At 39.4% G+C, this 24,324-nt stretch overlaps 1 protein-coding gene across 1 annotated transcript; it reads right to left on the bottom strand.

Annotated features, from left to right (window-relative positions):
* Nucleotides 1–939: 939 nt before the first annotated feature.
* LOC123233199 (BPTI/Kunitz domain-containing protein-like) lies at nt 940–24,195 on the bottom strand. The gene is made up of 4 exons (XM_044659350.1): nt 24,117–24,195; nt 21,505–21,672; nt 2,455–2,622; nt 940–1,034 (listed from the first exon to the last, which is right to left on the bottom strand). The coding sequence occupies exons 1-4, from the start codon at nt 24,193–24,195 to the stop codon at nt 940–942; spliced, it is 510 nt and encodes a 169-aa protein (XP_044515285.1).
* Nucleotides 24,196–24,324: the final 129 nt, after the last annotated feature.

Raw genomic sequence — 24,324 nt, 5'->3', positions numbered from 1 at the left:
CACTCTTTGTGGTAACAAAAAATTGGAAAATAGGGGGGGTCTCTCAATTGGGGAACGGCTGAACAAATTATGGTATATGATGGTGACTGAATAATATTGTACTATAAGTAATAATGAACTGGAGGATTTCTATATGAACTGGGAAGACCTCCAGGAACTGATGCAGAGAAAATGAGCAGAGCCAAGAGAATATTGTACACAGAAACTGAAACATTGTGGAACAATCCAATGTAATGGACTTTGCTACTATAAGACAATCCTAAGAAACTTATGAGAAAAAATGCTATCCATATCAAGAGAAAGAGCTGTTGGGAGTAGAAACCCAGAAGAAAAACAAATGATTTATCATTTGTTTATATGCATATATGATTTGGGGTTTTGGTTTTAAAAGATTGCTGTATTGCAAAAATGAATAATATGGAAATAGGTACCAAGAGATAACATTTGTACAACCCAATGGAAGTTCTTATTGGATCTGGGGGGGGGGGAGGAGGGAAGAGGGAAGGGAAAGAAAATTAAATATGTAAACATAGAAAATATTTTTAAAACAAAAATAAAATATTGATTCCAAGTCAGAAGGTAAAGGTTTAAAAAAAGGAAAGAAAAGAAAAGAAGAGGAGCATCCTGGGGACTAGTTGACAAGACAGGTAGAACAAGCAGAGGAAAGATCTCCAGAGTGGAATCAGCTCCAGGTTCAGGTTCTTGGATCTGGGTAGATGAATTTCTCTCAGGCAGATCCAAGTGAGATGTTGGGCATCATGGCTTCTGATGCTATGTCCACTGTTATGTGTCACCCAGCCATGAAAACCCCAAAATCCCTCTGACATCCCACCTACTCCCCCTATCCAATCCTAGGAGGGTCCACCTTGGTAAGAGACAGACAGTTTCTTGCCCCTGCCCTCTACCCCCAATTTCTAGATCCTTCCCTGGGGACAGTGGTTACTGCTTGCCACAGTAAGGGCTACAAATCTTTCCCTGTGGCATGTAGACACAGATACTGAAGTTGAATCCAGGGATGCCCACCTGGTAAAAAGCTAGAGGGAGAATGGGTAAGAAGACACCCTAGATCTGGGAAGGGGCATGAGATACTACTTAAGAGCTTCTTATAGTTCCCAAGGCTAAATGTAACCAGGACACAGCTTTAGAATTCCTGTGTTATCCACCACTCTGCCCCCTAGAACAATGGAGACACCCGTTGTCTTGTACCCAGTAGATGTCCACAAATCCTTTCAGATTTGAAAAAGCCAAAATGTGTCCTGAGCCCATTCTCCCTTCCCTTTTTGTCATTCTACCTTACCTACTATTATCCCCCATGTTCCCTCAGGTGGGGTTCTTTCTAGACCCCTCTGGTTTTCTTAAGGTCATACAAAGAACTTGCATGCAAAATCTAAAGTCCCCCAGTCTTTAAATCATTTCCCTTTCTCTCCTGCCTCCACTGTTATAAGGAAAAGTTAAGTTCAGGAGGAAAGTGTGTAAGTTTGCAGAGGGCAGAGGCATGGGCAGCAGAATACAAGATTCTGGGATTCTGCAGGAGAGTGCTGAGCTATTTCTAAGAGACAGTTGGAGCTGGAGCTGTGTCTTTCTCTCTGGGGTTTTGGCTATTTTCCCTGTAACTATTTTCTACCTTATCTTCCCATCCTACCTGCTGCTCTGTTATCCTGTTTCCCTGCTGGCTGATTGACATCTATTGAGTTCCTGTGGTGTTCCTGAGACATCTGGCATCTGATTGTGAGACCAGGCCTAGATCCTTTTGGATCTTGGACATTCTTTGGGCCTTGTCAGGCTTTCACAGCCCCTTTCCTTAAAATCAGCAAAGTGGGGTTTAGTGTTAGTTTAGACAAGAACTGGAATTGGGAATTTAGGTAGTGAGGAGAAGAATAGAGTCAGAAAATCACTCTGAAGCAATCTCTGTGAAGAGATATTTAGATCTGGGGGGCTTAGGTAGTTGCTATCAGGAATTAAGTTTATCCAAATCCCTTCTAACCTTTCCCTTGTTAATTAAACCAACTTTTATTTAATATCTTAGTGGTCTGTATGAATCATCTCAGTGTTTGGCTCTGCCTGCATTGAACTTGGTTGGCCTTCCCAAAACAGTTTAATCTTCTGTTACTGACCCTAATTAAGCATCTAATCCTATCCCCCAAACCCACCAACATTACACCACCCAGCGCCCTTTTGGAAGAACAATCCACAGGGGAAAATCTATGGTGAAAAAAAATTCATACTAAGGCAAGAATGACTAGGAAGTCTTCCCCCTCCAACGCCCATGCCCACTACCACCACCACCACCCCTGCCCAATTGCATTTTCAAAGGACAGTTTTGGCAATCCAGTGAACTGGCGACTTTGGAGGAATTTTAGGCAAAGTAAGGTATCACAGGAGAAATATCTAAGGCTGTCCTCCTAGCCAGGAAAAAAAACTAGATCCAGATGCCAAAAGAACTCTCAGCCTTACCTTTATTGCTGCAAGCTATCATACATTGCAATTTGGTTTTGAAGATGTTGGCGTTGCCTCCACAGCCTCCGAAGACGATCGCCTCACATCTTTTGTTCTTCTTGTTGAAAAACCACCTAGCAAGAAAACCTCGGCAGGGACCCTGGTCTTCAGGCAATTGGCATATGTCTAAAGAGGGACGCCACAGAGGTGAGCATAGCAGATATAATCATCATCAGCATTTACATGCAAAGCACTTTACAAGTATTACTTTTATTTGATCCTCACAACAGCCTTAAGAGATGGGAGATGGGGCTGTTATTATCCCCATTTTACAGATAAGGAAATCGAGAAAAATAGGAGTTGTGACTTACCCAGGGTCACACAGCTAACAAGTATTTGAGATCACATTTGAACTCAAGTCTTCCTAACTGCAAACCCAGTATTCTCTCCACAGTACCACCTACTGGCTCCTAAATAAATAAATGGGCTCAAATACTACTTCTGATACTTACTATTTGCATGAGGTGAGGCAAGATTCTTGGCCTGTTTCCTCATCTATGCGTTGAGTTGATTTGACTAGATAGCCTCAAAGGTCCATCCCATACCCAGATCTAGGATCCCAGAATACCTAATCCTCAATTTCAAAGATTTCATGTACATAAATTTCATGATGATGTGAAAGATCACAGGTTCTCTTTTTTTATCGCTTCTTTGGGAGAAGATGCAATCCAATGGCATGAGATGGAACAAAAATAAATGAATATATTCTTGAGTCTACTCATTAAAAAGTCTCTGTCTTAGTCAAACAACATCTACAATTTTGTGGTCAGTGCCAGGCATGGCATTTTTTTTAACTCTTACTTTCTGTCTTAGAATCAATACCGTGTATTGGTTCTAAGGCAGGAGAGTGTTAAGGCTAGGTAGTGGTGGTTAAGTGACTTGCCCAGGGTCACACAGCTAGGAAGTGTCTGAGGCCAGATTTGAACCTAGGACCTCCCATCTCTAGGCCTGGCTCTCAATGCACTGAATTACCCAGCTTCCCCCAAGGCATGGTATTTTTAAAGGAAATTGAAATGAGAAGGGGCCATCATGGTGAAGGGCCTGGAAAAGATGTGAGAATTCTTTGAAATCCCTGGGAATGCTTAGATTGATCAGGACTCAGGGGGATGAGATAGAGATCTTCTCATATTCAAAGGGTTGCCATGCGGAAGAGAATCTAGCAAGGTACTCCTAAGAGAAATGGCTTAAAACTACCAAGTCAGATTTAGATGCCCCAAAAAGGACATTTCTCCTAACCCTTAGTTTTCCAAAAGTGTCCACTGCCTGAGGAAGTTGTGAATTCCTCCTCTGCAAAGATCTACCAGTGGAGGTTAGACAGCCACTATGTCTGGAGTCAGGAGGACTCATCTTCCCGAGTTCAAATCTGGTCTCAGACACATACTAGCTGTATATCCCTGGGCAAGTCACTTAACTCTATTTGCTAGTCCTTGCCCTTCTGTCTTAGAGTTATTATTAAGACAGAAAGTAAGGGTGTTTTTTTTTAAGGAACTGCCTAATTAGCTGAGCAGGTTGGGGCAGAGAATTCTTTGAGGGGATCAATGTTCCATTGTTATTCAGTCATATTTGAAGTTCTTTATGAAAACATTTGGAGTTTTCTTGGCTAATAGACTAGAATTTTTGCCACTTCCTTCTCTAGCTTATTTTACAGATGAGGAAACTGAGGCAAACAGGTGAAGTGCTTTGCCCAGAGTCACTCGGTTTGTAAGGGTATGAGGTCAAATTTGAACTCAGGAAAATGAGTCTTCCTGACTGCAGGCCCAGAGCTCTATCCATTGCACCACTTAGCTGCCTTTGGTGCTCTATATGGAGAGACAAATCCATCTCTGGGTTCAACCAGGTCTCTCCCTATGTCCAATCTCTTCCTCAGACACCAATTCCCTATACCCACCTATTTGTTTTGTAGTAGTCCTCAGCTCTGAGCAGTGAATGGACAACACCAAGGTGAAGAAGACCCACAGCATCATGGTGCTTCTCAGGAGGAGTGTACAATTGTACTATCAACCCAATGGGTGACTTGATTGGCAATAAGAGGAAGAGAGAAGGTTTAGGTAGAGTGAAGCAGGGGATGGGGTTTTGCATCATTGACAATCTTCTAAGAAACTTTGCCTTCTTGGCAATGGGCCCTTTCTAAAGAACAAGACTTCCTCAACCCATCAGAAGAAGTACATGAAGGGAACACAGCGTCCTTTAAATAGGACACGTATCAAAGGACATTTTTATTTGATCTAAAATTGTACTTTTATTGTCGCTTTCCATTGGCCTCTTGAGATGGGGCTACAATTGGAAGCATGTTGTCTTCCATCCAGGTCCTCTGGATGAGTCGGTAATGGCAAAATCCTCTTAGCTCAATACTATTAAATCCATAATCCTTCTAATTCCTAAGGCTGGGTTGAGCTACAACATACACAGGTGAGAGGATTCAGGCACCCATTTCACAGTCTAGATGACTCAACTTAGATAAGGTCTCTATAAGAAATCCATTTTTCTGGTTGTCTTTGTCTAGGTACTCAAATCCAGTTTGGTCTGGTCTACAGGAAACCTGCTTCTCCACCCTATAAACATTTAATAAATTATCATAAAACCAATAGATTTAGATCTAGAAGGGACCTTGGAAACCAGGAAATCCAAACCCCTCATTTTTCAGATGAGGAAAGTGAGGCAAAGTGAGATCAAGTTTCATGGTGAATAGTTAGGGTCTGAGGCAGGATTTGAATCTAGGTCTTCCCCACTCCAAGACCAATAACCCATTCACTATGCCATGCTGTCTTTTTCCAAATAAGCAATTACACAGCATAAATGGTTTATGGTGAGTTGCTCAGGGGAGAATAGGATTCGATCACAAGTCCCCAGCTTCACCCGGACCCTGAAACTAGCCAACTAGTAGGAACTAGAGCCCTTAGGAGCTAAGTCTCTGCTGGACACTTCTTCCTCTGACTTCTGTAAGGCTTCTCTTCTGACCTCATCATCATTGTAATAACACAAAAATGAGGAGACGACATACCAGCTGGTACAGTGGATAGAGAGCTGGGCTTGAAGTCAACAAAACCCGAATTCAAATCAGGCTTTACTAGCTGGATGACCCTAGGTAAATCACTTTAACTCTGTTTGCCTTAATCTGCTGGGGAAGGAAATGGTAAAACACTCCAATATCTTTGCCAAGAAAATTCTAAATGAGGTCATGATGAGTCAGATACAACTGAAAACAACTGAATGACAATTCAATGAACAAACACATCAGGGTCCAAACTTTATTAGACTTCATCAGACAATATGAAATTTAACAAATGTTTTCTTTTGAGGTTGAAAAAAATACCAGTTAAACAATGATTGTCCCTAGGTCCACTGCTCCTCCCTGGGATCCTAACCAATTTTTTTTTAAACCCTCAACTTCTGTGTATTGGCTCCTAGGTGGAAGAGTGGTAAGGGTGGGCAATGGGGGTCAAGTGACTTGCCCAGGGTCACACAGCTGGGAAGTGGCTGAGGCCAGACTTGAACCTAGGACCTCCCATCTCTAGGCCTGGCTCTCAATCCACTGAGCTACCCAGCTGCCCCCCATTTTTTTTATTTTAGGAAGAATCAGTCATCTTCTCTGGTTCACCAGTCCTAACTTTCTCCTTCAGGTAAAATTTTAATCATCTCCTTTTTCAGTAACCACTGACATACTCTGAATGATAATTTTTAGGAACAAAATTGAATAAAATGGAATGGAATGATGTAGAACAGGTTTGGCTGGATATGTGGACCTAGATTAGATGATATGAGGTAGAATGAAATAGAATAAAATTCAATGGGATGAAGAAAGATAGAATGGGGATAAATGAAATATGAAATAAACCTATGATCCTAAAAGATCCTAAAGTAAGAGCATTGGACTGGATATATTTTTAAATGAAATCGAATAAGGATAAATAAAATGTCACACTTAAGTTCAAAAAGATCCTCTCCACAAATCATCAGCATTTCTATATTTACCAACAAAAATCCAGCAAAAAGAAGAAAAACTCCATTTAAAAATAACTACAAATACTATGAAATACTTGGGTGTCTACCCACCAAGACACACATAGGAACTATATGAACATAATTACAAAACACTCTAAATCAGATCTAAATAATTGGAGAAATATTTATTGCTCATGGCTAAGACAAGCCAAAAGGGAAAGAATGATAATGCTTTCTAAGTTCATTTATTTATTCAGTGACATACCAAACTATCAAAGAATTACTTTGTAAAACTAGAAAAAATAACAACAAAATTCATCTAGAGGAACAAAGGGTTAAGAATACTAAGAGAATCAATGAAAATAAAAATCTAATCTGCAGCTGCCATTATGGGCCTCTAGCTACTGTCCATCAAAGGTCCATTTTGCTCCTCCACATGCACTCTAAAAGGGGAAAATGGGAAAGATTATGGTTGGACTGGATATTTAAAGTCTGGTCACCAGGGATCGATTACTTGATTCCAAAAATAAAGAGACCCAAATCAGGATGACTTTTATGTTGGTTGATTTACAATTAGGAAGGTTGAAGGTAGGGAAAATGAGAGAGAGAAACTCTGGCCTGGAACAGAGGCCCGGACCAGGGAGGCTTCAGAGGCCCCAGCAGAGGGGCACAGAGGTTAATTAAACAGGGCTTCTAGCCACAAGGCCTCCTCTAAGAAGAGAGGCCTCCTTGAGGCTAGAGCCTCCAGAAACAATCAAAAAGAAACCATTCAAATACCATGGAGCTACAATCAGGATCACACAGGACCTAGCAGCTTCTACATTAAAGGATAAAAAGGCATGAAATATGATATTCAGGAAGGCAAAAGATTTTGGTTTACAACCCAGAGTCACCTATCCAGCAAAACTAAGTATATTCTTTCAGGGGGAAAAAATGGACATTCTAAACAAAAAATGTAGAGTCCAAGCATGAGACACAAGAGAAGCCCCAAAAAGGTAAATAATAAAGATAAAATTTCAGGGAGGCATCAAGGTCAAAATGTTTATATGTCTACATGGAAAGAGAATATCTAAAACTCTCAAAAATTACTCTTAGTAGTAGAAAAGATAGAAGGAATTTGCTCAGAAAGAGGGTGAGGAGGTAAGTTGATTATAATGATATGATGTATATGATACTATAAAATGATATGTGTGTAAATGTGATGATATGAAATGATATGTATGTGTGATATGTATGCATGTGAATGACATGTAAAAAATCAAGGGGTAAAAGATGGTTGCACTGAGAGAAAAGGGAAGAGAGAGATAGAATGGGGTAAATTATATAACATAAAGAGGTGTGAAATATCATTATAGAGAGGGGAGGGTAAGGGTGGTGATGGGCAATGCTTAAACTTTACTGGTTCAGAGAGGGAAAAACAAGTATCCTCAGAGGGGTATAGAATTCTATCTTACCTTACAGAGAAGTAGAAGGGAAATAAGACAAAAGAAAGGGGAGATAATTGAAGGGAGGGAAAAGTGGGGAGGGGCAACAAAAAGCAAAATACTGGTGAGAAGGAACAGAGTGAAAGGGAATAGAGCAGGAACTAAAGGGAATAATATGATGGAGGGCAATACACAGTTAGTAATCACAACACTGGATGTGAATGGAATGAACTCATCTATAAAACAGAAGCAGATAGCAAAGTGGTCTAAAAACCAGAATCCTACTATATGTTGTTCACAAAAAACACATTTGAAGCAGGGTGACACACACATTAAAAGTAAAAAGCTGGAGCAGAATGTATTATGCATCATCTAAACTCAAAAAAAGCAGGAGTAGCAATCATGATACTAGACAAAGCTAAAGTAGAAACTGATCTGATTAAAAGAGATAAGAAAGGAAATTACATTCTGCTAAAGGGTACTATAAACAATGAAGTAATATCATTACTAAACATTTATGCATCAAATGGCATAGCATCTAGGTTTCTAAAGGAGAAATTAAAGGAGCTTAAGAAGGAAATAGATAGTAAGGTCATATTAGTAGGAGATCTCAACATTCCCCTTTCAGAACTAGCCAAATCGAGCCAAAAAATAAAGAAAGAAATAAGGGAAGTGAATGAAATGTTAGAAAAACTAGGTCTTAGGTTCAAATCTGATCTCAGTTACTTCTTAGCTATGTGACCCTGGGCAAATCACTTCCCCCCTTTACCTAGTCCTTACTACTCTTCTGCCTTGGAACCAATATACAGTGTTGATTCTAAGATGGAAGGGAAGGGCAGGAGGTTGGTGGTTTTGTTTTTTTTATGAAAAAAATGCATCTAGAGGCATAGCTATATGGCTCAGCTGATAAAATGTCAGGCCTGGAGAAGAGATTCTTCCATTTAAATTTGACCTCAGATACTTCCTAGCTGGATGACCCTGGGCAAGTCACTTAACCCCAGTAGCCTAGCCCTTACCACTCTCCTACCTTGAAACTACTACTTAGTATTGATTCTAAGACAGAAGGTAAAGGTTTAAGAAAAAAAAGAAAAAGGGTGGAGCTGGGTAGCTCAATGGATTGAGAGTCACACCTAGAGATGGGAGGTCCTAGGTTCAAATTTGGCTTCAGACACGTCCTGGCTGTGTGACCCTAGACAAGTCACTTAAGCCCCATTGTCTAGCACTCTTCTGCTTTGAACCCAATACATGAAAGAAAGAAAGAAAGAAAGAAAGAAAGAAAGAAAGAAAGAAAGAAAGAAAGAAAGAAAGAAAGAAAGAGAGAAAATTGCATCTGGAATAGCTACTCAGGGTGCAGTCTCTGCATAGAACCACAAGAGGGTGCTCAAAACTCAAGCTGCTGCAGGTCATTTCTAATCTATATTTTAATTTATATATATAAATGTTTATAAAATATATTTCATATATTTAAAAATATATTTAGCTATATGAATATACACATATACATATTATAATATATGTGATTATAAAAATGTATAATATATCATTTATATGTAAACATGCATACATATAGTATATGTATAATATATAATTTTTTTCCAATTAACAAGCATTATTTCTATTACACTTTCACTTCTTCCACTCAAATAAACATTAAAAAATAAAAATTGTAACGGGAGATTGATACCTTCAAGATCACCAAAGATAGTCACCTACAAGAGAAACTCTGGGGACCTTTTCTGAGTCAGAAGAACTAGAATATGCATGAACATTCTACACTGGCCTACCCGAGGTTTGGGAGCAGCCTCTTTCCATTTCCTTTATAGCTGGCACAGTCTACATATTTCAAACTACCTGACTAAGCACAGTGATCCGCTTTTGGAAATACTAAGGGTAAAGGACTCTTCTACATACAATAGCCAACACTTCGTGGTGAAGGTAAGGCTGAGGACCATCTCTCCCCCATTCCCACAGACTATGGGGACCTGAGAAACTGACTTGGACTTTTGACCTGGTTAATTTCTTCTTTATAGTTTTTAAATGTGAGGAGGTAGAGTGTCTGTCCCTGATCCAAGAGCCATAGGGAGAATGGAAACCAGAATCTTAAGCAGACATTACAGTCATGCCAGTAGAGAAACCCTGAGAAATAGAAGTGTAAAAAACCTGACCAATGGGGCGGTGGACCTAAACTTGATGGGATTATTATGTAGGAACTAAAGTAAACTATGAGCCCCTCGCTCCTTCTCAGAAACCAAGAAGTTGGTAGAAATGTTTGTATATTTGTTCTTGCTGGACTTTTAAAGTAAATATTCCTTTGTGAAAGCTAATTAAATGACTAAATGGAAATGAGGTACTAGTCACTGTACCCCTAAAATCAGGAGAGCACAATCAATGTTTCTTTTCCTAGGTAGAGAGAAAGTTCTTAAGTTCTAAGAACTCATTACCCTTTAATTCTATGTTTAGCTAGGACTATTTGAATAGATTTCAAACTAGGAATACATTTATTTTGAAATTCACTTAGTATGGTATTTGACACATAATAGGAACTTAATAAATGTTGGTTGATGGGGGCAGCTGGGTAGCTCAGTAGAATGAGAGCCCGGCCTAGAGACAGGAGGTCCTAGGTTCAAATCTGGCCTCAGACACTTCCCAGTTGTGTGACCCTGGGCAAGTCACTTAACTCCCATTTCCTAGCCCTTACACTCTTCTGCCTTGGAGCCAATACATAGTACTGTAAGGTTTTAAATTTTTTTTTAGGATTTAATGCCTAATACCTTTTTTTTTAGAAAAAAGTTTTCCATGGTTACATGATTCATGTTCTTACTCTCTCCCCCACTCACCCTCCCCCCACCATAGATGACGCACATTTCCACTGGTTTCTTCATGTGTCATTGATCAAGACCTATTTCCATATTCTTGATAGTTGGACTAGGGTAGTTGTTTGGAGTTTACTTCCCAAATCATGTCTGCATCAATCCATGTGTTCAAGCAGTTGTTTTTCTTCTGTGTTTCCACTCCTGCAGTTCTTCCTCTGAATGTGGGTAGCATCTTTTCCATAAATTCCTCGGAACTGTCCTGGGTCATTGCATTGCTGCTAGTACAGAAGTCCATAACATTCAATTTTACCACAGTGTATCAGTCTCTGTGTACAATGTTCTCATTCTGGATGGTAATTTGAAACTATGTCCAAAGAACACTAAAAGATTGCTTGCCCTTTGATCCAGCCATACAATTGTTGGGTTTGTACCCCAAAGAGATCATAGGGAAAAAGACATGTACAAAAATATTTATAGCCGTACTTTTTGTGGTGTCGAAAAACTGGAAAATGAGGGTATGCCTGTCAATTGGGGAATGGCTGAAGAAATTGTGGTATATGCTGGTGATGAAATACTATTGTGCTCAAAGGAATAATAAACTGGAGGAATTCCATGTGAACTGGAATGACCTCCAAGAATCGAAGCAGAGTGAAAGGAGCAGAACCAGAAGGCAAGGGTTTAAATAAAAATAAAAATAAATGTTGGTTAACTGATTGATTTGGAGTTTTGTCTGAGTCAATCCAAGAGGGAAGATGGTTCAATCTAGGCTTCACTAGACATAAGCTACCAGTGGCTGGAGGGAGACATAAGGTGATGGCCTACCTATAACTCTGAGGGCAGAGTAGGAAAGGTACCCTATGGAAAACAAGTATGATATATTGAAAAGATCATTTAATTTTGTGTTCCAATTTTAACTCTTCTAATAATTACTTATGTGATTATGGAGGTCATCTAAGTCAACCTATAACTGAACAAGAATCCTCTCTAAAACATCTCCAATCAGTTCTTATCCCAACTATTGTAAAAGACCTCTGGAGACGAGGCTCTCACTGAGGTCTGAGGAAACCAATGCTATTTTTTTGGATAGCCTTCATATGGAGGCTTTTCCTTAAACAAAGCTGAAATTTTCCTTTCTGCAACTTCCATCCATTGGTCCTAATTCTGCCTTCTTGAGTCAAGTAGATTGTATCCAATCCACCCCTCTTGTTTATGAGAGCCTTTCAGACATTTAATTGTTCTTCACCATTGGCTGACTAAAAATCTTTCTCTATTTCTTCTGCCCAAAATAGGGAGGAAGAAAAAGAAAAAAAGACTTGTTGACTAAAATATATATTATGACAATGTTTTGTTGTTAAGCCATTCAGCTGTGTCCAACTCTTCATGACTCTATTTGGGAGTTTTCTTGGCAAAAACAACAGAATGATTTGCCATTTCTACGAGAATTTATTTTTCATATTTGCATTATTCCTGAGCCAAGTTTTGGACCTGGCTCCATCCAGTCTATAGATTAACGCATTCTCTTTGTCCTTAGGACTGTGGTCCTTTCAGAGATTCTGGCTACCAGGAAGATTTTGAGGTAATTCTTTTCCTGTGCAAATGGCAAACAAGTCACCTGTCCATCCTTCAGTGTGGGGAAGGGCTAATGGACCACATCTTAATTAGCTGGTTATCAATTAACACTGTTTTAGTATTCAAAGGAGCAGCTAAATAATAAGTGCCCAGAAGTATATGTAGGTACCAGGCCAAAAGTTTTGGAGGTCTTTGGAGAGTCAAGTAAATCCTTTGACCATAATTAGAATGTCCTGACCTGTCACTTAATAAATTATTTTAAAATTAAGAAAACTGTCTCCTAAGAATTTCAATTACATTCCCTTCTCCAGATGGTCTTATAGAAGAGGAAAGTGAGGCAAATAAGGTTAAGTGACTTGTCCAGCATCACATACCCAGTATCTCAGACCAGGTTTGAACTCGAAAAAATGAGTCTTCCTGACTCCAAGCCCAGCACTCCATCCACTACGCTACCAAGCTACTATGGCAATAGACTTTCAGACTACATGTGGATAGGATTAGACTGGAATATTTTTCATAGAATTGGGATGAGCGCTAGCATCTTGCTAAAAGACATGGGACCAGAAACTTCTGGTTGGTTCCTTAGTCTCTGTGACTTGAAGTTTGTGTTGAAGATGTCTTTCTCCTGAGCCAAGAAGAGCTACCCTTTCAGAAAGCTATAAAAACTATAGAAAAGTTCCCCATTCCCTCTTTTGAATGTGTTCATTGGGAATCTGCTAGCCCTCCTTTGGATCTCTATTAAGAGAGGAGAAATTTTCTCCCATCCACAACAATGCTGGCTATAAGCCTTTGCCTAAGTGAATGTGAGACTTGACCTCCAGTCTGTGGCTACCTTTCCTGTTTCCTATTTCTAAAAAGATATTTCCAGTCTTGAAATCTCAGTGCTCATCCCATGAATTTGAAAGTTCCTGAGCAAGTTTCCTAACAAATGACTTCTTTAATAGCTTTTTTGCATTTGAAAATTAAGGTAAACTGAGAGACAATGCTCTGAGTATGATCAATTTATCAGTTAGGCACATGCGGTATACCAAGTATTCAGGGAAGACTAATACTTCTGGTGTGGCTGCTTTCCTCCTTTGGTGTCCACCTACTACCCAACTCCCACCTGTCGCTCCGAGAACCTGTAGCATGCCTGGTGGCCACAGCAAGGTAAACCATCCTGGCAGGCAGGTTAGGTCTCAAACCTATCCATGATTTAGGGGAGCATCTGCCCCAGGCATATGAAGACTTTCCCCAGTAGAAGGGGTAGATGAGAATAATTTGTTCCAATGGCCAAGCAACAAAAACAGTTGCACTTAGAGCTTGGTTAGACCCAAGGTCATCCACTACATCCCAACCCATCAGCAGCTCTCTTGACTTTTGTCTTGCTAATAGACTCTGATGACTCTAGAAGAGAAAGTTTTATGCAACTCTGCCTCATTTAAATCCAATTTATGAACAAATCAAAAGCTATCACCCAGTGATATCATTTTAGTTCTTTTTGAGTATGAAGGACAACAATCCATGTTTTAGGCTCAAGGAAGGGAGTTTTCTCCACCTCAGCTGCCTCAGATATGAGGAAAGGGTGAAAAGGAGGCCTCAAAACAAGGTGGGAAAAGTTCTTTAATCATCCTCTAAGGATTATAGGGCCTTGGCCACTGAATGAAAGCAACAGATAAAGCACAGGAAATGTATCATGGATGTCAAAAAGAATTGGTCGTGCTCCTAAGTCAATATATAAAAGAAGTAAGTCATTCAACAACTGAGGAGTTCAGATCTAAGTTCAAGAGTTGGGAGCAGAAGATAGCCAGTATTTGCACCAAAGGGCTACTAGGGATAGAGATGGGAAAGAAAGGGTTTTCTTCCCTCCCCACTCCACCAATGATTCAACTCCCAGTGGTCAAGAGAACTACTAGACCAATAGGAGATTCTGCTTCCTGACTAGAGCAGACCGTACACTCCAGACAGACACAAATATTAAGAGACTGTCACCCTAGGTAAGAAACAGCTTCAAGGATCTGGCCCTGGAAACTGGGAGCTGATTATGATGAGGAGCAGAGCCCAGAAGGTCAACTGGACAAGCTGGCCATCATAGCTGCTTAGTATAAAGGAAGCTGAGTGAGTACTCTACAAAGAAAGGATTTCCAGGACCTGAAATATCAGGAATTACAAGCTGCTCTTACTGCCTTCTTATCTCTGTATTCTAAGCATGAAACTGTTCTTTCCTGTTGTTGCCTCCCTGGGCACCCACTTCATGAGTTCTACTGTACAGTTGGGGAAATAGTCCAGATTGGGAGAGATGCAAGTATTTGCCTTTGTCTTTTTATGAGTCTTTTGTGGCGGATCCCACCATGTATGACCTATTCGCAGATTGTAAAGAGTATGAAACTCACAATCACCCAAGATTGCAAAAGACATAAAATGAAGTGATATTTCATCTGTTACTTTTGGCATAAAAAGTAACTTCCATGAATTGATTCTGTTGAACGTTATCAAATTTACTTCAGTACTTGAAGCATCCATGATTCTGTTTAACTATCTTCCTTCCTAGGTGTCTTCCTCTGGACATGATCCAGCAGGCCAATGTTTTACCTGAGGTGCTCAGTGCTAATTAAAATATCCCAGGGGAGATCTGATCAGGATAAATCATAGTCCTTCTGGACACTCTGCCTCCATCCATGCAGAATATTGTTTGCATTTTTGACTCTATGTCCCACAAAAATGACTTTGGAAACCACCAGAATCATTAGATCTTCAGATCAATTGCTGTCTATAACGCTTTCATTCCATTCTGTATTTCTCCAGCTAAACTTCTGATTTTAAATATAGGGGGGAAGATAGATAGATGATAGATAGATAGATAGATAGATAGATAGATAGATAGATAGATAGATAGATAGATAGATAGATAGATATTCCTACTTAACCTCATTTTATTAGATTCAGCTCACTAGTTTAGTCTATAGGGAGCTTTTTGGAATACTAATTCTGAAATTCCACACATTAGTTATTCTTCTTCACTTCATGTCATATGAAAATCTGATAATCATGTCATCTATTCCTTTACAAATGTTAAACACTACAAGAACAAGGACAAATCCCTAGGGGCCTCTGCTAGAAATCTCATTCTAAGATAGCACCAAGCAATTCTTTGGTCCAATCGTTCAGGCAGGTTTTTTAAAAATATTTTCTTTTCCCAATTATACATAATACAATTTAAGATACATTTTCCAAAATTATAAGATCAAAATTGCCTCCTTCTCTCTCTTCCATTCCCCACCATTTGATCTGGGTTATACATGTATGATCATGCAAAACATATCTTACAATTGATCACTGTTGTAAGAGAATACTCATTTAAAACCAAAACATAAATAAAATAAGGTAAAAAATAGCATACTTTGATCTGCATTCAGACTTCAACAGTTCTTCCTCAAAGCAAATAGCATTTTTTTTTATCATAAGCCCTTCAAAATTGTCCTGGATCATTATATTGCTGAAAATAGCTAGGTCTTTTGCAGTTGGTAATCCTATAATATTGCTGCCATTGTGTACAATATTTTCCTGGTTCTTCTTATTTCCCTCTGCATCTGTTTATGTAAGTCTTTCCAGGTTTTTCTGAAACCATCCTGCCCACCATTTCTTAGAGCACAATAGTATTCCATCACAAGCATATACTACAATTTGTTTAGCCATTTCCCATTTGATGTCCAATCCATTTTGTCTAACCCATATTCTACCTTGTCCAGTACAATATCATTATTGTTGTTCAGTCGTGTCCAACTCTTTGTGACCTCATGGACCATAGCAAGCTAAACCCTTCTATGCTCCACTTTCTCTGGAAGTCTGTCCAAGTTAATGTTCATCGTCCTTGTGACACTACCTAGCTATCTATCTCATCCTCTGCCCTCCCTCCCCTTCTCCTTTTGCCTTCAGTCTTTTCCAACATCAGGATCTCTTCCAATGAGCCCTATTTTTTCATTATGTGTCCAAAGCAGTTAAGCTTCAGCTTCAATATTTCAGGAGGTACAGTATAAATGCTTATTCCTTTTCCTTACTTTCCTTTTCCTCTCCCTTGGCCTATCTTCTGGCTTCCTGTAAAGATAGGAGAGAAATGCTATTCCACCAGCTTTCCCCACTGGTTCTCTCACATGAGCTGCCTAACTCCTAGGATACCATCCTAAGTCAAACTGCTATAGAGAATAAAAAAAAAAACCCTAAATTCATTTCTCAATAATTAATCCAATTCCTCTCTGTTCGTATTGGCCCCATTCCAATCATTCCAGACCCCAAAGTATCATTATTCAAACCTTAATCTTAGTCCCCCATTACCTGATCCTTTATTTCCATTCCTCTCTAACCATCCCACTGTAACGTACCCAATAAGTAAGTGGTCATCCTGTTTTCACTTGAAGACTCCCAAGGAGATGGACCCCACTAGCTTCCAAGGTACACATCAAAGCTAAATTGACTTCTTGGAGACTTTTATAGTCTCCTCCCCCATTATTCTTGGTTGTATCCTTCATAGTCGAACAGATCAAGCCAAATCCTTTCTTCACCTCAAAGTTCTTCAAATAATTGAAAAGAGCTTTCGTGCCTCCTTCTCCCATCCTTCCACTCAGCTTCTCAGCTTCAAGCTATACATGCCCAATTCCTTTAATAGTTCAGTATATGACATAGACCCAAGATCCTTCACCATCCATATTTTGGACACTCTTCTTTGTCATATTGGATGGTTCTCTGGGAGGGAGAAGGGAGAGTGATCTTGGAAGATATTTAGATGTAAAAACAAAAGATGGCAATAAAAATTTATTTTTTAAAATGTAGCTAAAGCTAAATTTTCATTGCTTTAACCTCTTTTATGATTAAACATAGACTGGCAAGTAACAGAATATAACAGAAATTCTATTTCAGGCCTGAAATAACTAACAAAGCTCAGTATTCTGATTGGAGGCAAACCAGCTCCAACAGGCAATTTACCATTAAAAGTCTCCACAATTAGAACCCTAGTAGCTATAAACACAGCAGATAAAGAGCCAAAACAGCTTTTTCAAAAAGTATGGTATCAGAGAATGAGCTGACCTTTAAGCAAGAGTGTGATGGTAAACACAGTTGGTAACAACCAGTTCTCCAAAATAAAAAAGTATATGTGACACTTTTTTTTTTCATTTTTTTCAGTGACATGTAGAAACAGTTTTTGATGATTGTTTTTGACATTTTAAAATTCAGATTTTCTCTTTCCCTCCCCTCCCCTCACCATAAGGCATTAAATAATCTGATATAGGTTACACCAATATTTTCATATAATACATTTTCCATATTGCTCATGTCATGATAGGAAAAAAAACATATCACATGATAGAAATCTCATGATGGAAATATAATGCAAGATGGCATGCTTTGATCTATATACTCAGGCTCCAACAGTTTCTTCTTTAACTGTGGATAAGATTTTCATCATGAGCCCCTTGAGGCTATCTTACTTCACTAGTAATACTTTAGTCCTTCATAGTAGATCATTGGACACTATTTCTGTTACCGTACACATTGTTCTACTGGTTCTGCTCACTACACTTTGCATCAGTTCATATAAACCTTTCCAGGTTTTTCTGAACTCATCCTGTTCATCATTCCTTATGATGTAACAGTTTTTCATTCCAACCATATACCAAAAGTTATTCATCCATTCTCCAAGTGGGACAACCTTTCAGTTTCCAATTTTCAGAAGTCATGCTTTTAAGTTTAATCTGTATTATTGACATTTTCTCCAGTACTTTCTTAAGCATAAATAATTAATAAAACAATAAGTCAAGTCCTGATTTTCAGTATTTCCTGGCTTCAGAGATATAAATGTTCACGTGGAAACTGTCCTGTTTGAGCTGACTCCAAACACTGAAACCTCTAAACCTTATCTAATCTGGACATTCTAAGTTTCTGTGAATCTGTATCATGAATCTCCTAGAATCATAGAATTTTAGAATTAGACAGGATACTAGTGGCAATCTATTCTCTAATAAGCACATTCACACTAAGTAGATAATGACAGAGAAAAGTTCAATATGGTGCTCTACCCAGGAATATTGGCATTTCAAAAGAGGATCTCCCATTGGGACATTTTTTTTAGCCAGAATTATTATGAGAGGCAGCCTGGAGCAAAGAAAAAACCACTGGACCTAGAGTCCAAAGACTTGGGTGCCAATCTAGCTATACTTACTGGGTAGGACAGGTCCCTTTCTGGACATCAGGTCGTCCATCTGTTAACAGGTGTCTCAGCATTTTCCTCTGAGCTTCTATTTCCTCAACTATGAAATGTAGATGATAGCACTTGTCCTATTGACTTTTGACAGACAAAGAAACATAAGTTGTCATTATTAAATGTCATTTATTAATTAAATTTTATTATTAAATTTTATTTTATATGTAATAAAACTATTAATTAAAATTAAACAAATTAAATTTAAATTTCTTTAAATATATCAAATAGTTGAGTTTCAAGTCCTGTGCCTAGGTTGGAGGCAGAGAGCCCAGACCTCACCATTCCGGGTCCACCTAATTGACATCATGACTATTTCACATATTTAGTTTGGATTCATATCATCAAGAATCAGAGGACTTGTCTTCTGGAAGGGGACTTTGACTTGTTCTGCTTGGGCCCCAAAAGCAAATTTAGAAGTAACGGGAAGAAGCTGAAAAGACTCAAATTTACCTTGATATAAAGGGGGCAGTAGATGGAGAGCTATGCCTAGAGACCAGAGGTCCTGGGTTCAAATCTGATCTCAGACACTTCCTAGTAAATCACTTAACCACCTTTGGCTAGCCTTTGCCATAATTCTGCCTTGGGACTAATATACAGTATTGATTTTAAGACAAAAGGTAAGGGTTTAATAAATAATAAATAAGCAAATGTAAAGATGTAGTTGAAACCACTCTATCCCATTTTTAGCCTAGATAGATTGACAAGGCAAGAAGTCTTGAAAATCTTAAACACCAAGTCTAGCAGTATCTCCTTTTTAAAAATATTTTAATTGATATTTTCCCCCAATTACAGATAAAACTTATTTTTAACATTTTTTTGAGTTCCAAATTCTCTCCCTCCCTCCTTGATATGGTAAGCCCTCTCTAATGGTATAACCCACAAATAGGAGAAAAGGACTTCTAGTAGATAGAAGTTCTGAGTTCCACTTGGGCTCTCTAATCTGGAGGCAACTTTTCCTTGGATTTTATATATAATGGGGACAAGTGTGTGATAGAAGGATGGAAGTAATTTCATACCAATTGTTCTTGTTTTATATGTTAATATAAAACCCTTTCTAAAGGACATTGACTGAATAAACTGATTCTTAAGTGGTGATCTTGGGGTAAGCCCACTCGTAGAGGCTCATGTGAATGGCATTAGAGTCTAGTACCTCCAGACCCTTGAGACTTACTATAGACCTATCTATCCATCAGAGTAGAAATTGGAATAAAGCTTATCAGAAGTTATATGGGCTACATAAGGAAAAGCTTCAGGATCATTTTGGTTATCCAAAAGTAGAATCAGCTAGGTGGTTCAGTGGATAGAGAATTGTGCCTGAAGTCAGAAAAACATGAGTTCAAATCTAGTCTCAGACATTAATTAGCCATGTGACCCTCTGCAAATTATTTAACTTCTGCCTGCCTTTCTTCATATGTAAAATGGGGATAAAAATAGCCCCTACTTCCCAAGATTGTTGTAAGGACCAAATGAGATAATTATAAAACAACTAGCACAATGCCAGGCATGTAGTAAGCATGATTTAAGGTTAACTATTATTATTATTAGTGAGTTTTCTCTTATCAGAGTTCTTCAAGCAAACCTGAATGCAATGTGAGTATAGAGTAGAGTTTTTCTTGTTCAGGTATGGGTCAGACATCAGGGCACCTCAGGTTCTTGACCACACTCAGCTTCTGAGATCTTTGATAGGCATAGAATCTAGATATGGAAAGGTGGGAACACTAATACATTGTTGGTGGAACAGAGAAATGATTCAACCAATTTTGGAGAGCAATTTGGAATTACACTCAGAGAACTATAAGGTTGTGTGTAGATTCTTCCCAAAGAAATCAGTGAAAAAAGAAAAGAACCTATATGCTCCAAAATATTGATAGCAGCTCTCTTTGTGGTGACAAAGAACTGGAAATTGAGGGGATGCCCATCACTAAACAAATTGTGATATATGATTTTGATGGAATACTACTGCACCAGAAGAAACAGTGAGCAGGTTAATTTTTTTAAAACTTGGAAAGAACTACATGGGATAATGAACAGCAAAATTAGTAGAACCAAGGGAATATTATATGCAGCTACAGACTTTATACTTGAAGAATAATTTGTGAATGTTACCTACAGAGAATTAACTGAAAAATGGAAACATGAAAGACATAACCTATACATATTCAGGGAGGGGCTGAGATTCTTGTAAATCAATTCTATTAATAAAAAAGAAATAGAATTTGATGACTTATTACTGGTAAAATAATTCACAAGATACATGACTAGGGAATAAATCACTTTATTTCAGGAAACTTTTAAAGAGAGGGAACCCAAAAGAGAGATCAGAAATAGGGAGGAAACAGCACCCAGTAGGAATTGCAGGCTGGGGAAACCATTGCCCAGAATGATCCTAGGGAAGTAGGAGAATTGGATGACCATGATTTCTTCTCCTTAACCTAGGAAACAAAAAGAAGATTCATGTTACAGTTGGCTTTCGGCTTAGTTTCATGACAAGACCTCTGGAGGAGTCAAACTTCCAGCATCCAGACATTGTGCCACCTAGATACCAATCGACCTACAAGTCCACACCTCACACCTCTGGCCCCTTAGCTCACTCCCTTTCCAAACAGCTCCCACTCCAAGGCTCTTGACCCTAGATGTCCTTCACCTGGGCATGTGAAGAGAAGGCACTAAAAAGGAATCCTGCATTCATGTGGGAAGAGGAGATGGGAGAGCCCAGAAAGACAATGGATCCAAATGTAAGGGAATATCCTTGGGTAGGTAGGCAAGAAGCGACTCAGAGACTTCCCACAACCCCTAAGCCAAATAGACTTCTCATGCTGGTAAAAACTATCTCCCTTTGGAGGATACTAAATCCTTGACCAACCCCTTCAGTACTACCTATTGCTTTCATCCTATATCACCACCCCAACGCCTCACTTCTGACCATGGGCAAGAGGAAAAGTAAATATATTCTCTACCATCATTACTTAGAAACCTCCCTCTATACCCCCTGACCTGATTGTATCAAGAGAGTTCTCAGTCTTACCAGATCTCCTGCAGTTTTTCATGCATTCAACTTTGCTTTTGAAGTTGTTGCTGTTACCTCCACAGCCTCCATAGAAAAAATGTTGACATGATCTGGCCATATGGTCATAATACCACCTAGAGACAAGAGCTCGACAGTACCCCTCGTCTTTAGGAAGCTTGCAGATGTCTAAGGAGAAACACCAGAGAGGTGGGATGACAAACAAGCAATCCAAGTGACTATTCACTAAAGCCAAACTTGGGAGGGAGGTTCAGAGGTTCAATAGTGGTAGAGATTAGATTAGGATCCAGGCTTGCTGACCACCTTAGGGAGTAGAAGATGTGGGCTACAGCAGAATTGCTCATTGGCTACGGGAGGGGGGTGGAAGGAGGGGAGGGAAAGAGCATGAATCATGTAACTGTGGGAGAATATTCTAAATTAATTAATTAATTTATTAATTAAACTTTTTTTAAAAGAGTAAAAAAAAAGAAGAGGTGAGCTGGTGGTCTGGTCAGAATCTATATCTGATCTTCTCAGATGGGACCTATTTCATTCTCAGCATCCTAGATATTGTAGTGACAGTAACTGTGTGGTAGGTGTCCTATTGTGGGTCTCTTACAATGACTCTGAGACAAAAGATCCAAACAGACACAGCAGCTGGCAACTTGTGGCTTCCATGCCAGCCATAAAACTTTTGGTGAACCCCTGGGCTCTAAGCCCAACAAAAGTCCCACATGGAGTTCCAGGGACTGATGCAAAATGAAGCCCCTTCACTATTGAAGAGAGATAAAGCCTAGTAAGTAGGAACAAAGTGAGGGAGTACGGTAGTCTATCAGTGGGGAGCAGAGAAAAGGAGGTAAATTTTTTATATAAATCCTTTATATAGAGTGTTGTTGATCATTAGATTTCTTCTTGAGACCCTCTGGCAGAGAACAGCTATAGGCAGTTATTATTTCCATTAGGGCTCGGTGGAAATTTGCTCGTTCCCAAAGAGTCAGTGGAAAACAATAATGAAGAACATCTTGAGAAAAGGAGAGGCCCCACATAAGGAGCCCACTTTAGGGAATAAAGGTCTGATAGCAAGGCACAAGAATTATCATAAGATACATTGAGCCTTTTGATTCCACCAAGTATGGAGGGCAAAGAATATGTGACCTAGAAAGAGTGGAGAAGCCGAAAAAGAACTCCTTCCCTAAAGGCCACTCCTCAATCTCTCATCTACACCTTTTCCTACTACCCTTCCCCAGGCTCCAACTCCCCTCTACTCTCCCTTTCCATTATGATGACCTCTGGAAACTTCCCTTAATCCTAGACTTCTTCCTATGCTGGTGGAAACCCAAGTCCCTCTGGAAGGCCCTAAATCCCTGGCCACTTTCTCTAGTCTTGACTCTTCCTTTCAGGATGCTCCTACCTCACTGATGCGGGGCAGAAACTTCCATCTAAAAAGAACCCTTTCCTTACTGATGTCATCTCTTGACTTTCAATTCACTCTCTCTACTTTCTGAATAAAGTATAATCAATTCTTGCCCAAACCTTTGTTTTTTAACTTTTCTCCAATCTTGCTGTGTTGAATGTTTCTGGTCAACAATATTTTGTTGGATTTTGTTTCCCAATCTACTCTGTGACCTCCCTGTGTTGGGGATTAGTTCATCCTGTTCACATCCATGTCGAGAATCGGTTTCCTTGAAAAGTATCCTATTGTAATAGTTCCTCTCTTGAGTATTGTGAGAAGGGAATTTTGGTTTTGATTTAATCAATCAGAGACTTGGACTTCCCTTCCATTTGTTCTGAATTTGGGTCAATCGGTGACCAGTGAATTGATCCCACAAGCATTGCCTCTCTGGGTGATGCCAGGCTAAGTGAGGAACTGTGATTTGGTTCCTGGGTGGGGAGGGTGACGTAGGAGAGCTAGTGGGTGAAGGGAACAGCTTATAAGGTGAGACCCTGCAGGAAGCTGGGTTGGTTTGTTGGATTTTTTTGAGACTGAGGTTCTAAGACAGATCTCCTTCCTGCGTTTTCTTCTCTCGCTATCATTACTTTGCTATAATAAAGCTATTAACAGCCTTGTGACTTAAGAGTTAATTTCTATATTTGTCAAACCCATTCTAACCATTACAGTCCCCATTTGCTTCTTACAAAGGAAATAAATATGAAGAAATAAAGGGAATGAGATCAATAATTAATTTATAATTGGGGAAAAGACTCTGATCCTACTTTTTTCATATTAAAGAATATCAGGGACAGCTGGGTAGCTCAGTGGATTGAGAGCCAGGCCTAGAGACGGGAGGTCCCAGGTTCAAATCTGGCCTCAGACACTTCCCAGCTGTGTGACCCTGGGAAAGTCACTTAACCCCCGTTGCTTAGCCCTTACCACTCTTCTCCCTTGGAGCCAATATACAGTATTGACTCCAAGATGGAAGGTAAGGATTAAAAAAAGAAGAAGAAGAATATCTATAGATTGTTAACTTACTCTCTTCCCCTAGATCATGCCCATATCATGAGATCAGGGAAAAACCAAGACTGAATGAGAAGGAGAATTCTCCATCTAGAAAGAGAAATCTTCCTGGGAGCTCCGTTTTTACCCCTGGCCACTCCCCTTGCCCATTCTCCTCCTCATACTCCATACTACTCACCATCATTTATTGAAGCAGCCTTGTGCTTTAAGCAGAGAGTGAGAAGAACCAAGATGACAAAGGATGCCCAGAACCTCATGATGCTTGTTCAGCTGGAGCGCCTACACCCTCAATCCACGAGGAAAACAAGATGGGACGAGACAGGCTCTACAAAGAATAGAGACAGAGAATGGGATTTAGCCACCCCACTGGCCCTCTCCGAGACTTT

This window comes from Gracilinanus agilis, chromosome 2, assembly GCF_016433145.1.
Source record: "Gracilinanus agilis isolate LMUSP501 chromosome 2, AgileGrace, whole genome shotgun sequence".
Taxonomy (NCBI): Eukaryota; Metazoa; Chordata; class Mammalia; order Didelphimorphia; family Didelphidae; genus Gracilinanus; species Gracilinanus agilis.
This window is presented reverse-complemented; position numbering and strand designations above follow the sequence as displayed.

Bases quoted from the DNA above. Each gene is read 5' to 3' on its own strand.
- LOC123233199 (XM_044659350.1), bottom strand. From the start codon at position 24,195: ATGAGGTTCTGGGCATCCTTTGTCATCTTGGTTCTTCTCACTCTCTGC. The intron at 2,623-21,504 runs GTAAGACTGAGA...GTCCCTCTTTAG, and splicing joins GAAAAACTGCAGGAGATCTG to ACATATGCCAATTGCCTGAA. The intron at 1,035-2,454 runs GTAAGGCTGAGA...TTCTCCCTCTAG, and splicing joins GATAGCTTGCAGCAATAAAG to CTTTTTACCAGGTGGGCATC.